This window comes from Aedes aegypti, chromosome 2 (assembly GCF_002204515.2).
Source record: "Aedes aegypti strain LVP_AGWG chromosome 2, AaegL5.0 Primary Assembly, whole genome shotgun sequence".
Taxonomy (NCBI): Eukaryota; Metazoa; Arthropoda; class Insecta; order Diptera; family Culicidae; genus Aedes; species Aedes aegypti.
In genome coordinates this window covers 331,311,170-331,326,616 of record NC_035108.1, presented here as the reverse complement: position 1 = coordinate 331,326,616, position 15,447 = coordinate 331,311,170, and the positions used below count along the sequence as shown (strand labels likewise).

The 15,447-nt window shown below is 37.2% G+C and overlaps 1 protein-coding gene across 2 annotated transcripts in view; it reads right to left on the bottom strand.

Annotated features, from left to right (window-relative positions):
* Positions 1 to 6,058: 6,058 nt before the first annotated feature.
* LOC5574679 (fukutin-related protein) overlaps positions 6,059 to 15,447 on the bottom strand; it is a 46,006-nt gene continuing 36,617 nt past the window's right edge. For both annotated transcript variants that reach the window (XM_021845947.1, XM_021845948.1), the window contains one exon: positions 6,059 to 7,466. In XM_021845947.1, the coding sequence (XP_021701639.1) occupies positions 6,660 to 7,466 (807 nt within the window). In that variant the 3' untranslated portion in view covers positions 6,059 to 6,659. The remainder of the gene's footprint in view (positions 7,467 to 15,447) is intronic.

Sequence of the window (15,447 nt, the reverse complement as noted above, 5' to 3'; positions counted from 1 at the left end):
CCTCAGCTCCTACTTATATGCTACATCATTTTGCTCACTTATTTAATTATTTTTAGCGCATCTCTTGTAAAAAAAATATTGTCGATTGACTGGTGTTTTCAAGTTTCCACTTTTTTTCTGCAAAAATAAATATTAAACAATGTTTCTAACTGCTAAAGAAGGGGCAATTTGCTGAGGACAAATTGCAGGATTTGTGCAATGAGGTGAGTTTACCCTATAAATTAGGTGAGTGAACCTATAAATTAGGGTGGTTAAAACACGGTTTTGAATTTTCCGCGGATTCGATTTTAGCAAATGATGCTTAATATTGATCTGAATCTCTTTGATACATTTATCAGTAACAACTCATTCGAAGACCGTTTTCAAATTGAAAGTCTCATAAAATAAGTCATTGCTGTTTGTCTGAATTGAAAACCTTTAATTAATTGAGCAACTCCGCAGGCAACACTGCAGTTGAATATCATTCAACGATAATAATCTTCCAGCTGTTTATGTGGAATACCTATAAGTAAATGAAAAACCGAATTTAGTACTCTACCATTTAATTCGACTAGAGTTTGTATCCTCTGACAGATACAGCATACCTGGTGCAAATTTTGTGATAATGAAATTGGGGATATTTATGGTTTTCTGCCAAAACTTCATGCCAATTGTTCATAGGCTAACAAAGTTACAACATGCTAAAATTGAGCATTTGGTACGAAAATCGGCTGTCACTACTATTATTTTAAACACAACTGCAGCTTATTGTTTTCGTTAAACGAAAAAAAAATCTGCCGAAGCTTCTAGTTTTTGTCCAATTAGCTTGCTTTTCGGTATCACCAAACTTTTTGAAAAGCTAGGTTCACATTGACATTAACTTTTACGTGTGACAAATTTGATTCGTTTTAACAAATTTTAAGGCTTTTTAATCGGCCTTTCTCTCGTATACATTGAAATAGCATTCAACAGCAGGGTTGAGAAAAAATCTGAAATTCACTCTACAGTATTCAAACAAAGCCAATCACAGTCAGCGAAGCCAGTGAAACTCACGCTAATCGCTGCTGTAGGCAAAAAGCCTTGAAAATTGCAAAACACCCGTTGCTAAGGGCAACCCGAAATTACTGTAGAAAAATGTTCTATTTCCCGCTGCATTTCCCGCATTTAGAGCCTTCAATGACACTGCTGATTTAGGGAGATTCATGTACCCAATATAGGCTACTTGATGAGATTCACGATTTTAAACTACTGTAGTGAGAGAGCCACGTGATTTTCGCGAAATTCAAGCCTACTACTATTACCATTCCCAGAACTGTTCAACAGTGTTTGTAAAATCGAAAATACTTTGATTAGGAAGCTCAATTTATATTATTGTTAATGTTTGAAAGGAAAATACTAAGGGCCTCTCCATCACAAAACAGAATGGAGACGCATGGTTGGTCAATGAGCAACGTTTGAGGATAAAGTGGCACGTTGTTCCTGATGCCCTATGATTATAATGCCATAATCGAGACATATCTCGAATACTTATTCAAACAGCCGTAAGTCAGAAGAGTTAACAAACTTAGTTCATCGTTCCTATGTGTTTCGTAAACATTTATTTTACTCTAAATTAACACAGTTTACCGCTTATATGGAAAGACAAAGTGACTTAACCACGAATCAGAACAAAACATTACTTGAGTCAAACTTACACTGGTACAAAAACGTTGTGAGCAATTGAACCGAACGGTGTACCATTTTGTCATTGAGTTTTTGTGTGAAAATTGAATAAAATCCTTTGATTTTAAACACGAGTTGAATTCATGCAAAATTTAAACGAAGAACAAGGTGTAAAATGTTAAAAGGGTGATTCATTTCAAAACAGTTCTAGAACGAAAGTTTTGATTCTTCTCAATTAATTTTCTCAAAACCGTATGGATGCTACTTACGTCGATTTGGAAAAGTAATCGAGATTTTATAGTTTTGATAAGAGACAAAATTTCTCAAAATATTATTCTAAGAATTCCTCCGGGATTTTGCCAACAATAAAAAAATCCTCCATATATTTCCCCGGAATTTTTTTCCGGAACTCTTTCGGAATCTTTATATTTTTCTAGGATCTCCACTGGGTATTTTTCGAAAACCTAATTCTACAATCAGGCAATTGAAATATCGGAATACATGGGAACCCCTTATGAAAATTCCGAAGGAAACTGCAAAGGAAATATTAAAAGAAATTCCAAAGGGAATTCCGGAGAAAACTTCTCAGGAATTTCCGTAGAAAATTCCAAATGAAACTCCGAAGTAAATTCCGAAAATCCAAAAGAAATTTGGAAGGAAGCCCCAAAGGTAATACAAAAGGAAATTCGGAAGGATACTTTGAAGGAAATTATAAAAAAATCCATAGGAAACTCCGAAGAAACTTCTAGAAGGAACTTACCGAGAGAACCAAAGGAAATAGTAAGCTCCGCAGAAAACTGCAAAGGAATTTCGAAGAATGCTGCTAAGACAATTTCAAAGCAAATTCCAAAAGAAATTCTGAAGCGAATTCCAAAGGAAATTTCGACGAAAACAATGTAGAAAATTCATAAATGAAATTCCATAGGTAGCTCCAAAAAAGAATCCAAATGAAATTTTGAAGGAAATTCCAAAGTAAATCCCAAAGGATTCAAAGGAAATTTCGAAGGAAATTCCAAAAACAAATCCGAAGGATATTTCGAAGGAAAAACAATGGAAATTCTGAAGAAAATGAAATAGGAAACTTCGAAGGAAATCCCAAAGTAAATTCCGAACGAAATTCCATAAAAATCCGAATGGATTTTCGAAGGATAATTCGAATCAGATTCCAAAGGAAATTCCGACAAAAATTGCATAGAAATTTCCAAATGAAATTACAAAGGTAACTCCAAAAGAAATTGCATAGGAAATTCCAAAAGAAATTCCGAAGCAAATTCCGATTTTAATTCCGAAGCAAATTCTAAAGAAAATTACGACCGAAATTTCAGAGGGATTCCAAAGGAAATTCCGAAGGAAATTCCAAAGAAATTCTTAAAGAAATGAAATAGTAAGCTCCGAAGGAAACTGTAAAGGAATTTCGAAGAATACTGCTAAGACAATTCCGAAGCAAATTCCAAAGGAAATTCCGAAGCGAATTTCAAAGGAAATTTCGACGAAAATAACGTAGAAAATTCATAAATGAAATTCCGAAAGTAGCTCCAAAAAAAATCCAAAGTCAATTTCAAAGGAAATTACAAAGGAAATCCCATAGGATCCAAAGCAAATTCCAAAAACAAATTCGAAGGGAATTTCAAAGGAAAACCTATGTCAATTCTGAAGAAAATGAGATAGGAAACTTCAAAGGTAACTCTAAAAGAAATTGCAAAGGATATTCCAGGAGAAATTCCGAACCAAATTCTAAAGGAAATTCCAAAAGAAATTCCGAAGGAAATTCCAAAGCAAATTCCGAAGGAATTTCCTAAAGAAATCAAAGGAAATTCCAAAAAACTTGTGAAGAAAATTATGGAGGAAATTCCGAAGAAAATTGCGGAGAAATTTCCGAAGGAAATTCCAGAGGAACTTGCGAAGGAAATTCCAGAGGAACTTCCCAAGAAAATTCCGTAGAAAACTGCAATGATAAATACTAATGGAAATTCTGCACAAAATTCCAAAGGAAATTCCGAAGTTAATCCTAAGGGAGCTTCAGAAGAAATTCAAAATTTGAAGTAATTCCAAAGGATAATCTGAAGGAAACTCAAAAGGGAAATTTGGTAGAAATTCAAAAACAAATTCTGATGGAAATTAAAGATGATATTCAACAAAAATTCCGAAGAAAATTTCAAATGAAATTGAATGAAGCTCAAAAAAAAAATAAAAAGGGCCTTCCGAAAATAATTCTGAAAAAAAATCCAAAGAAAATTCCGAAAATAATTGCACTGAAAATTCCAATAAAAATTCCTAAGTAAGCTTCAAAAGCAATTACATAGATAATTCTGAAGGAAACTTCAAAGGAAAGTTCAAATGGAACTTCAAAAAAAAATTTCAAAGAAATTCCGTGGAAAATTTCTAAGAAATTTCCGAAGAAAAATCCATAGCAAATTTCGAAGGAAATTCTCAAGATAATTCTGTAGATATTCCAAAGAAAATTTCAAAGGAAATTGCAAATGAAATTCCAAAGCTTTAATAGAAATTCCAAATCAAATTCCGAATTAAATTTTGAACGAAGCTCAAAAGGTTATTTCAAAGAAAATTTCGAAAGAAAATCCAGAAGAAATTCGGAAGGACACTCCAAAGGAAATTCCAAAAGAAATTTCTAAGGAAACTCCAAAGCAAATTTTGAACGAAACTCCAAAAGAAATTTCGAAGAAAATTCCGTAGAAAATTCCAAAGGAAATTCCGAATGAAACTCCATAGGAAATTCCAAAGGAAATTTTGAAGCAAAATCCAAAGAAAATTCAAAAGGGAAATTTAAAGAAAACTCCAAAGAAAATTGCAGAGGCTATACCGAAGCAAACTCCGAAGAAATTTCCAATTTTGATGAAAATTCTCTAGAAAATTTGATTGAGAAATTCCGAAAAATATAATACAGGAAATTCGGAAGAAAATTTTAAAGGAAGCAAATTCCAAAAGAAATCTTGACGAAATTGGAGTAGAATATTCCAAAGGAAATTTCTAAGGAAATTCCGTAGAAAATTCCAATGAAAAATTGCAAAGATAATTTCGAAGAAAATTCCATAAAAAAAATCAACGGAAAAAATCATATAAAATTCTGAAGAAATTTCTCGAAGAAACTTTCTGAAGCAACATTCCAAAAGAAATTCCGCAAGAAAATTACGATGAAAATTTCACAGGAAATTCTGAAGAAAATTCCAACTTCTCGATAGAATTTTACGAAGGAACTTACCGAAAGAACTTGCCGAAGGAACATCCTGAAGCAACTTCTTTGTGGAAATGTTGATGGAATTGCCTTTAGGAACATTCACTCTCTGAAGAAATTTCCGGAGAAACTATGCAAAAGAACTTTCGGAGGAACTTCCTGATAGAACTACGAACCTGATAGGGGGACGAAATTTTCCGAAGAACATCTGGAGGTGGAGGATTTTAGCAAAAACTTTTTAGAGGATATTCCGGAGCTGTGAGATTTTGGCAAAGTTATCAATTAAATGTGGTAAGAAAAAGAATAAATAGAAACATAATATCAGCTGTCAAACAATATCACCATAACATCCAGTGTGAACGGGTTTCGTGACACAATTGTATCACATTGCTTGTATCATGATACAACTCCGTAATCTGAACAAGGCATTAGACAGCGTAACAAATATGACATTTTTGCGTGTCTCAAGGATGAAACTACACCCGATTCTGTTTTTACACGGCCGTGCAAAAAAAGTTTCCATACATTTTTTTCGCCAAGTAACACCAGTTCTCGGCGTTTCATGCAAAAATACATGAAACGCCGAGAACTGGTGTTACTTTTTTTGCACGGTTTTCGAAATTTTGAACTGAAAACTTTTTTTGCACGGTACGCATCCCCCGAGCAAAAACAGAATCGGGTGTATGTGTGTAGATTTGAGGTCGCTGAATCTGATGCCGTTTTCAGAAATGTCCCTGCACGTCACAATTTTTCGCTACAGGTCGCCAAAGTTGTATAAAACACTAGTTTAATTGATGTTTACATGAAATTTAAAGTATGATTTATCAAACTTTTCTGTGATCTCATCCAGCAAGCATGCAAAATAGGACTTCAACTTTCATTTTAGAAAAAAAAAATATTGAAATTGCACGATAAAAATAAGGTTAAATCGATTTTTTCAACATGTTTGCAGTTTCCATACTAAACTCTTCATTTCTCTTATATGGCGAAATACAATACTACCCTAAAACACCAAAAAAATAACTTTTAAACATCGATAGTATTGTGAACTGTGTTAATAAGTATTGTTATACACATAAAATTTGAAATTTGTGACAAATTAAGCAAATAAATTGCCTTACAAGTTGGCAAACTTACATGCAAGTTGGCTAATATAGTCAAATGCATTTTGAACAGCTAATATCTCTAAAACTAGACATGCTATGATATTTTTGAAAAGGGCAATGGATTCAACAACCTTTAATCAACTGAATAGCGAAATTTTGATGCTTGAGACAAAAACGTGTTCCGCAGTGTTACTTATATGTCATTTGTCGAAAGGGTCGCACCATTCAAAGTAAATTTTTGCGGGATGGAAACGGTAAAGTAGGTAAAACAGATCCTAGTTGTTTTCAAATGTTTGTGGTGAAATTTAAATGTTCATATAAATGAAGAGAAAAAATCATATTTGTTCATAGCCTGCCATTAGCTTTAGATCATTCATAATCAACGTCCATCAAATCACTCATATTAAAACATCTCATTTCCATAAAAACTCCGTCTTTAAGAAATAATTTGCTCTGTAAACAACCTACTCTGTTAAAACAAGCTCCAATTCCCTAGACATGGCGTTTTTCTATACAAATACTCACAATGATTCACCCGCTAAAACCTACTTCATAAATTTCCCTACTAGCGCTAGCTACTTAGTTATGTACACACCACCCGAGTGTCTTCCTATTCACTTTTTCACACCATCTCAAATCCCCGTCAACAGCACCGTTCTATCACAGAATCCCAACTTGGCACAACCCATTTCCCAGAAGTCCCTTTAGTGAAAACCGTTTCACTTGACACCCTTCGTCTCCAAGTACTCCATCACATTGTTGGGGCACATAATCGGCTTGCCCAAAAAGAGCACCGTCGACATTGGGTGCAGAAATTCCACGGAAAACTTCTTCGCCTTCCACCCGTAGAATCCATTGGGACGAACCACTTCACCACTGAGGTCGAACGGTAACAAATTAACCGCAATCTGATTAACCTTCGAGTACTGCACCCGGAAGTAGTGACCGTCGGTGGCCTTCAGCCAGTGGAATCCGTCCCCGTCGGTGTACGGTTTGGTTTGAGCTTTCCGCAGCGCGACAGACCTTTGCACATCATCACTGTTGAAGCTGACGTCGATTTCGTACGCATCCGGCGAGAGGTACTTCAGCTCGATGGCATTCTTCAGCGCATAGTTGTCCAACCAGTAGCGGATTCCGACATTCTCGAACTCGTCGACCACGTGCCGGAAGACGGTCTTCAGCTTATCGAGACAACAGGGCGGAGTGTGACGACCCAGGTAGGTGTAGAACGGTTGCGAGTTGTACACCTGCCCGATGCAGCTCTTGGTCTGCTTCTCGCACCCGTAGAAACTGATTTCCGTCAACAGCGATATGGTCTGATTGTTATGCTCGAAGCTCTTAATCAGTTTCCGCTTGGCAAGTTTGGACTTGTCGTAAAGGTAGTTTTTATGTACCACCTTTTTGATCTGTAACTTGCGATAGAGCGCTTTGAATTGGTCCTTACGCAAATTGCGCCGCTTGGTCTTGGTGTGGTAGGAGGTGAACAGCTTTTTCCCATCCTGGAACGATGCGTTCAGGAGGACTTTCTGAAATGAGAACGAATCGACAGAGAAGGAGTGAATTGAAATGAATGAAATCGGTAGATGGGTTCAATATGACGTTGCTTCCGGCTTCGGATGAGAATGTTCACATGGAAAAGAGCAAAGTGGTCCCCTCGAATAGATTTTGATTTGCATTGTATTTTTATGGGGATGTGCATGTGAAAAGCCAATATTCTTCAATATTCTGAATAGAATATTAATGGGTTTGAATAGGATTGCATCAGTCACACTTAAGGTGAAGATGAATCGAAGCCAAACCTCTAATTTTCAAGAGCACAAATCTGGAGAACAAAACATCTCTTCAAGCTTGTTCGATTGGTCACTCGCTGGTGGTGACCACTCGATCAAGTTTTCAGCTCAGAAGGATATTCGGCTATCCAGATTATGTTACAGATCTCGAGTTACGGATCTTGATAATTTGAGGTTTGGCTTCGATTCATCTTCACTTTAAACAACAAACATAAAATATTTGCCTTATGGTCAGTTCCTGGGAGGGAGGCACAGACACTACACATGAAATATGAAACAAAATGTTTCCAAACTGCAAGAAAACTCCAGCTCCCCAACGACGCTCAAGGCAGGCTTGAAGAAAATCACTGGTTTTCTTTTGTCGTGCACCTTCTATCTTTTCGGACAAACATGTGAAAATGTCCAAAGTTGTCTGTGCATTTTATTCTCATTTTTATTGGAAAGGAGTAAAAAGATGCGTGTTTCAATACTGTTTATTCAATTAAAACAAAATGTGCTATCAAGACATTGCATTGCAGGAATTGATTTTCAACCTTTTGTTGTCAACTTTAATGAGATGCAAACATATATTTTGATGAATTACGCTCTTTTACCATGTTTGACCACTCTTCAAGATCTGGGCTCACAGTTACAGTTCGTAACAGCATAATCTCGGCTTAACTTGATGCACAGAAATCTTGTATCGGCTTCTCCCTCCCAGGTCGGGTTTTTGGGCAAATTGTACTAAGAAGATCAAACTAGGCTTTGCTCGCGAGTGGACGTATTTTCGTATTGTGATAGCACATTTTTTTTCAATGGTTTGCGAACTATGTGTCTGATCGGAACATCTTTTTAGTGCTATTCCAAGAGATTGGCAGTACTCTAGGAGTAAATGGACTATGTATAAATAAGATTGAAGAAAAAATTCATTGTGACAATTGCCGGAGGAATATCTGTTGATGGCTCCAAAACGGCGTACAACTGTATACCTTAGCTTCCCGCTCCTAGCTGCTTGCGGTTTGTTATAATACATAACACCCGATCAGAACTGGTTGTTCGGTAATTCCGTATTACTACATAATTATTCACTACATTTAGCTTGCACTAGCAAGAGTAAATTGTAATATTTTGATAGAAAATATGTTTTTAGTTCGCTTCTCTACATTTTTTCGGACGCGGGTTTAAGGTGAAACAGTTTGGAATCTACTTCTGAAAATGCACTTAAACTTCAAAGGCACAAATCTCGCGAAGAAAGTATCCCACAACAGTGCACTTTTTTTGGCTTTGTGTACTAGCAGAAAGCTTAAAATTAGAAGATCAGAAACGTTGGCCAACTATTTCTTCAGTTTAGTGCCTTTGAAAACGTGAGTAGGGGCACAAGTCGGACATTCTGCCGGCCATCTTTGGATTCCAAGATGCTTCACCTTAAGGTACAGCATTTTATGTTTTTTTCTCACCGTCGTTTTTTCTCTTTTTTTCGCTCTACAGGTTTAAAATTTGTGAATTAGGTATGTGCTAGACCGAAAAAAAAATCAGTAGCCGCTCCGGGATATTTGCAGAACTCAAAATCAATCGTGGTAAAATTTGGTGCTCGAATATTTGCTGCCCGCGCGTAGCTGCGGATTAGACTGGCCCTTAAACAAAAACATGGAAAACTCAACGGGGCAGCCCCTAGATATGTGCCTTAAGGTAAGAAAAAACTCAAAATTTCAACTCATTTGATTGCTCCCCATAGTGGTTTCTGCGCTCGTGTACATACGCGGTACATGTCACCAACACTACTTAAAAATTGCTGGTGGAAAATATAAACAAAGATCAGCTGTTCCCAGCAAAATCAAATGGAAGTATTTTCAACCAGCAAATTTGCGCATGTTTTCGTGACACCGCTCGGCGAGAGCTCAATTTAATTCGAAGTTTGTATTAAACATTCGTTACAAATATATTGAAAATTGACCCTATGTCACTGTTTCGTTTCGCATCCGTTTCGTTGATTGCGTTTAATTGAGTCCAGAATGACAAATACACTAGTAGATACCCTAATGAACATAATTGCTGGAGGATGTATCTGGATTTTAGCTCATATTCATTAACCTTTCAGTTGTTGACAATTAGACTTAGATCAGCACTCCCGTACAATCACATATATGCATGCATCTAGTAGCGCAGCACGCGCAGCGTCAAAGGTTTCTATGATGCACTTAGGGGCTACCTGAGACCTAGGACAGGACGTGACAGCTCAACTAAGACTGCCCCGTTGTTTTCCAGTCGATAACCTTGACGATACACTAGCCAGTGCTCCCAGTATCATTTTAAACAAACCTTGTGAACAAATTCAAATATCAAGACTCACCATTTTGTCGTTTCTTGCACGCTTCATTCATATAATGCAACAGAGGATGTTTGCTTAGTCAAAGATCAGGTTTATATACAAAACGAGCGATATTTTTTAGAGAAAATTGACAAAATTTACATTATATTGCTTTTAGTCATTATTTTAAATTATTTTAGCATTGTAAGAGCACATGCGAGAAACTTAAGATCGAATACAAATGGAATTGTAACAAAAATGTTTCATGTAAAGTTTCCTAACTTTTAATAAAAACTTATTTATAAACTAGCAACACGGCCAGGCTAACAACAAAGTGCCCTGTTGCAATCCATCTCAACGATGTGAAAGTAGGCCTTTGCCAAAACGGCCAATGAGAAGTGGTCTTTTTTGACAGGCAATTGGTTTCATTTTTGTACTTTGACCTGACACGTCTTGTACTAGCCTGAGACGAGATTCGCGGATATGGTCTTCTTTTCCTGCGATTGCTGAGTTTTTTCTTATTCCACTCAGTGTGTACATCAATCTTGTGCAAGCTGTTCAAGCTCTCACATGACCATCTCAGCAAAAAACTATTACGTCTGCATCACACCAAACGTAGTAGACATTATAATTAATTAGTCTCGTGTTTAGATTTAGCATCTTTGGAAAAACTGCTCCGCTGTCTGAAGTTTTTAATAATAGTTTATTTTGAATACAATACTTTTCACCTTTTCAGCCATTAAAACGATGGGCTGCATTTGACGTTTCGTGACAGTGAAATCTGGGCTGCATATGACGTTGATATTTTTCCTCTTCGCGAGTCTCTTCCAGGTGGCTACCACCCAGCTATGTTGAATAATTACTGAGCAGTAGGGTAAACAGGTATAATACGCCCCCCTAAGGAAAAACTGCTCTATCGCAGTGGCAAATGCATTACTTCTATAGTTTTTGGTGTCAAAGTGCTATTTACTTAGTAGGTCATGCTCTGCATGCAACTTTCTCTTACCAGGTAGCTTCTAAAAAGTCTACAAGATGTTTTCTCTAAACGGTCCAAATCTTGACATTTCAAAACAAACCGGGCAATATGCCCCTCCCGTAGAAAAAAATCCGCAGCGTTGTAGAAATGTTTCCAAGGAGAATTCCACCACTTGCTACACACTTAGATTAAATTACTGGGGTCGGTAAAATTTTACTGGGTTTTGGAACTTAGCTTAGCTTAGCTTAGACTGACTACACATATCAATGGTTGCTATTCCGTGATTGACCGAGGTCAGTGAAAATGCACAAAGAATCAACTAGAAGATCGGCTGGGATTGGCCATAATCTTCTTCAGTGTGCATAATTCAGTTGGTTGGTTGGTTTGACTGGTTGGTTATTAACGAGATTTTTAGCCCTGGGCTAGTTCATCTCGGGACCAACGGCTTTACTTCCCTTCCGAAGGAAGTCGTCACTATAACTTTTTACGTCATAAGTGACTATGTCGGGGATGGGATTCGATCCCAGGTCCTCGGCGTGAGAGGCGAGTGTTCTAACCACTACACCAGGTCCGTCCCCATAATTCAGTGCCTCTATTTATACATGGTCAATAACGGCGCCGGCCACGTCCTTGCAGTCAGGTGGGATTGGGGGAAGGAATGTTAGTGTGTAATCTTTGCTATTTGGAGACCGTGTTTGCCTCTGCATCTCCACAAAGGTTACTGGGAGGGATGTTTGTTAATGGGGAGGATCGTTGGGTCACAGGATTCACTTCGATAAGCGATTAGACCATGATTAATAATTATTTGTGAGATATATACATGCTTATATGTAAATATAATATTTTCATTTGGTATGAACAATATCTATTAAAAAAAATTATGCCGACACTTGAGGTGACGAACCTATCAAAGTTTGTTGAATAAAGTGAACCTTTCGCAAGTCTACACTCGTAGTGTGGAACCATTCAAAGTTTTTTTTTTCGATTACAAAAATAAAAGTAAAAGGAAAAAGGTGTTTTGAGAAAAAAATTGGACGTAAATAATTTATGAATCAGAGTTTATGTCGACACTCACAGTGACGAACCTTTCATATTTTGTTGAATAATCATATTTAAGTCTCACCGTTGTAACGATTAATGGTGCAATCATACATATTTTATAGATTAGAAATAGTAGCATGAAACGAGCTCATAATCCACTTTCAGCTTCACTCGTTTGCTCGGCTATATAAAAACACACAGAGAAAATAGGCGCGCGACCCGAGAGGGAAAACAACTGACGACTACTCGAGCTTTCTTGACGCACTGCCCAGGAGCAAGCGTCAACGTCGAAAGATCAAAAAGAACTTATCGAACGCGGCACTTTTTCACTTACCCTAACCGAACATACCGATCACGCCAAGGTCGAAGGATCAAACACAACTAAATGATCACGGCACTTTTTCACTTTCACTAGAACGACGCGCGACATGTTTGATCCTGCCCTCATCGCCGGCCACCGCAGGAGCAAGCGTCAAGGTCGAAGGATCAAACACAACTCAAAATTTTACTGGGTTTTGGAACTACCGACAAAGTCAGCAAAATGAAAACTGTCGCTACGCGTAATTGAAAAGCAAATTTTACCATGTTTTATTTTTTATCGATATATGATATAAGAAGAAAGCGCTCTGCAAAATTTCAGTGAAAAATCTCTGTTTTTCGATTTTTGACATTTTATTTTAGTTTAGTGACTTTTTCGGTAGTTCTTAAACCCAGTTATTTTTACCGAACAGATTGAGTGTGTAAGCTTAAAAGGGTCCATTAACTGTCGTCTTCCGGTAAAAGTTTTTGTAATAAGTGCAATATTAAAGGATGGGCTTCATTTACAACGAGGCTTGCCTATCTGACCCAAAATATTACACCAAAAAGCTGACTTTCGATATTTTTGGTGTTTCTATTGGTTGTTTATACAGTCACCCCACGCAGTTGAATCACCCACAATTTATGAATCAGCTGACTTCAAAAGACAAAATTATTATCAAACTTGTCACAAAACATCACAGAATTATTTTTGCTGATAAGAAACTATGTGTAAAAATAATTCTGTGATGTTTTGTTATATGTTTGATAAAAATTTTGTCTTTTGAAATCAGTTGATTCATAAATTGTGGGTGATTCAACTGCGTGGGGTCACTGTACTTCCCAAAGATCTTATATGCGCAACATAATTTTTCCGCGGATATTTAAGATATGTAATCATATTTACGTGTCAAAGAAGCTTCAATCCCTTGAAAATGGAGCGGGCGTATTGCCTGGTTGGGGCGCATTATACCAATTTACCTTATTGCAAATCTACTTCTGATAGTTAAAACACCTACTTTCTCAATTTTAATCATCATACAAGCTTCTTGGGGCCCAGATAGCCGTAGCGGTAAACGCGCAGCTATTCAGCGTGACCATGCTGAGGGTCGTGGGTTCGAATCCCACCGGTCGAGGATCTTTTCGTAAAGGAAATTTTCTCGACTTTCCAGGGCATAGAGTATCTTCGTACCTGCCACACGATATACACATGCAAAAATGGTCAATTGGCACAGAAAGCTCTCAGTTAATAACTGTGGAAGTGCTCATAAGAACACTAAGCTGAGAAGCAGGCTCTGTCCCAGTTGGGACGTAACGCCAGAAAGAAGAAGAAGAACAAGCTTCTACAATATTGTTCGCTATGATATCAAGTAGTGTTTTTGATATTCTGGGTTTAATTGAACGCGATCAACAAATTTCCTGACCAAAACAGAAGATGATGTGCTATTTCCCATATGTTGGAGCTGAAAATCCCATATTAACTTCAATTCAATTGCGCCAGCTCATGAAACGATCAAATGATCTGAAATTTTCAGGAAATCTTCTTCCGACCCTAAGCAATGATCCTGGGGGTGCCCCGTGGAATTATACAACTTTATTTTTCTCCCATACTGAGCTGGGCCAGTCTACTGCGCGGATAAACCGTAAAATCCGCACGGAATAAGAACGGCCAGCCAATAGCCTGTTTGGCGATTCGATGAGTTTGGTCCATATTACTTTGTATAATAGCAATACTACAATAGAACAAATACAGTCAACTCTCTCTAACTCAATATTGAAGGGACCATCGAGTTAAGGAGGTATCGAGATACAGAACACAAATTTTTTTTATATTTTTCAATTACAGTCGCCTCTCCACAGCTCGATATCAAAGGGACCATCGAGATAGGGAGAGATCGAGACAAAGAACAAATTCTCAATTAATACTAGATTGAAAAAAACTCCGTTACCAAGAAAATAATAAACAATCAGACGTCATACCACGTTCCTAATTTGTTTTGAACCCCAAAAATTGGGTCTAGTAACCTTTAAAATTGGTCATATCGACATACAGAGAGAAAATTAACAGGAACATATCGAGATACGAAGATATCGAGATAAGGAGGATATCGAGATGCGGAGAAGGAAATTGTATGCAGAGTTAAAGCGCATCGTACCTTCATGCTGTGCTTACACGAATTCTCTCTGCTCTTGGAAGTTTTCTTAAAAACTACCTAAAGCAATAAAACAGTAATTTTCAGTGCTACATCAACAGTACTTTTCAGTGCTAAAATTAAAAACGGTACTTTTCAGTACTATTTTTCCACTATTGATCCCTTAACGATCCTTGTTTGGACCATGCTTTCGATTTTTCCTAGACACCGTCTTGGAAAAAACCTCTTAGGAGGTCTCGTCTTCTTTCATTTATTTTCTAAACATGGTTGCAGCTACAAACAAAAGGAAGGGTGAATTTCTGAATTCACAACTTCCTTCCAAAAAAGTGGGATTTAAAAACTGTCACTACACGTGGCAAGAATGGAAGAAAGGACGTTTCTCCGGAATGTGAACTTTCTTCCAAGGGTGAAATGGATAATGTTGATAATTGTATAGAAATGAGCAATCAGTTCGATGCTCTAGACAAATTTTCCGAACACCAAATCGAAGCAGTCTCTAGCCCAGGCTCTTTGATTCAAGTGAGGAAGCAAAGAGTGCCGCCTATCGTGGTCAGTTGTTCCGAATTTGGGGGATTTAGGCAGGAGATCTTGAACTCCATTAGGGGAATCAAGGTTTCCTTCCAAATCGCAAAGAAAGGAGACTATCGTGTTTTGACGGAAACTCTTAAAGTTCGCGAACTTCTTCTCAGACATCTTGAAGAAAAGAAGCACATTTTTTTACTTATGACGACAAAACTGAACGTTTGTTCAAAGTCATCTTGAAAGGTCTCTCAACTTGAGTCTCAAGTGACTATAAGTCACCTGAAGAGATCAAAAATGGAATAAATGATTTACTAGGATTTTCCTCAGTCCAAGTAATCATTATGAAAAAGAGATCCCAATTTGGCATTGTTCGGAAAGGGCGTTCTCAAGAATATTATTTAGTTCACTTCAACAAAAAAGAAAGTTTTAGAAAAAGCAAGA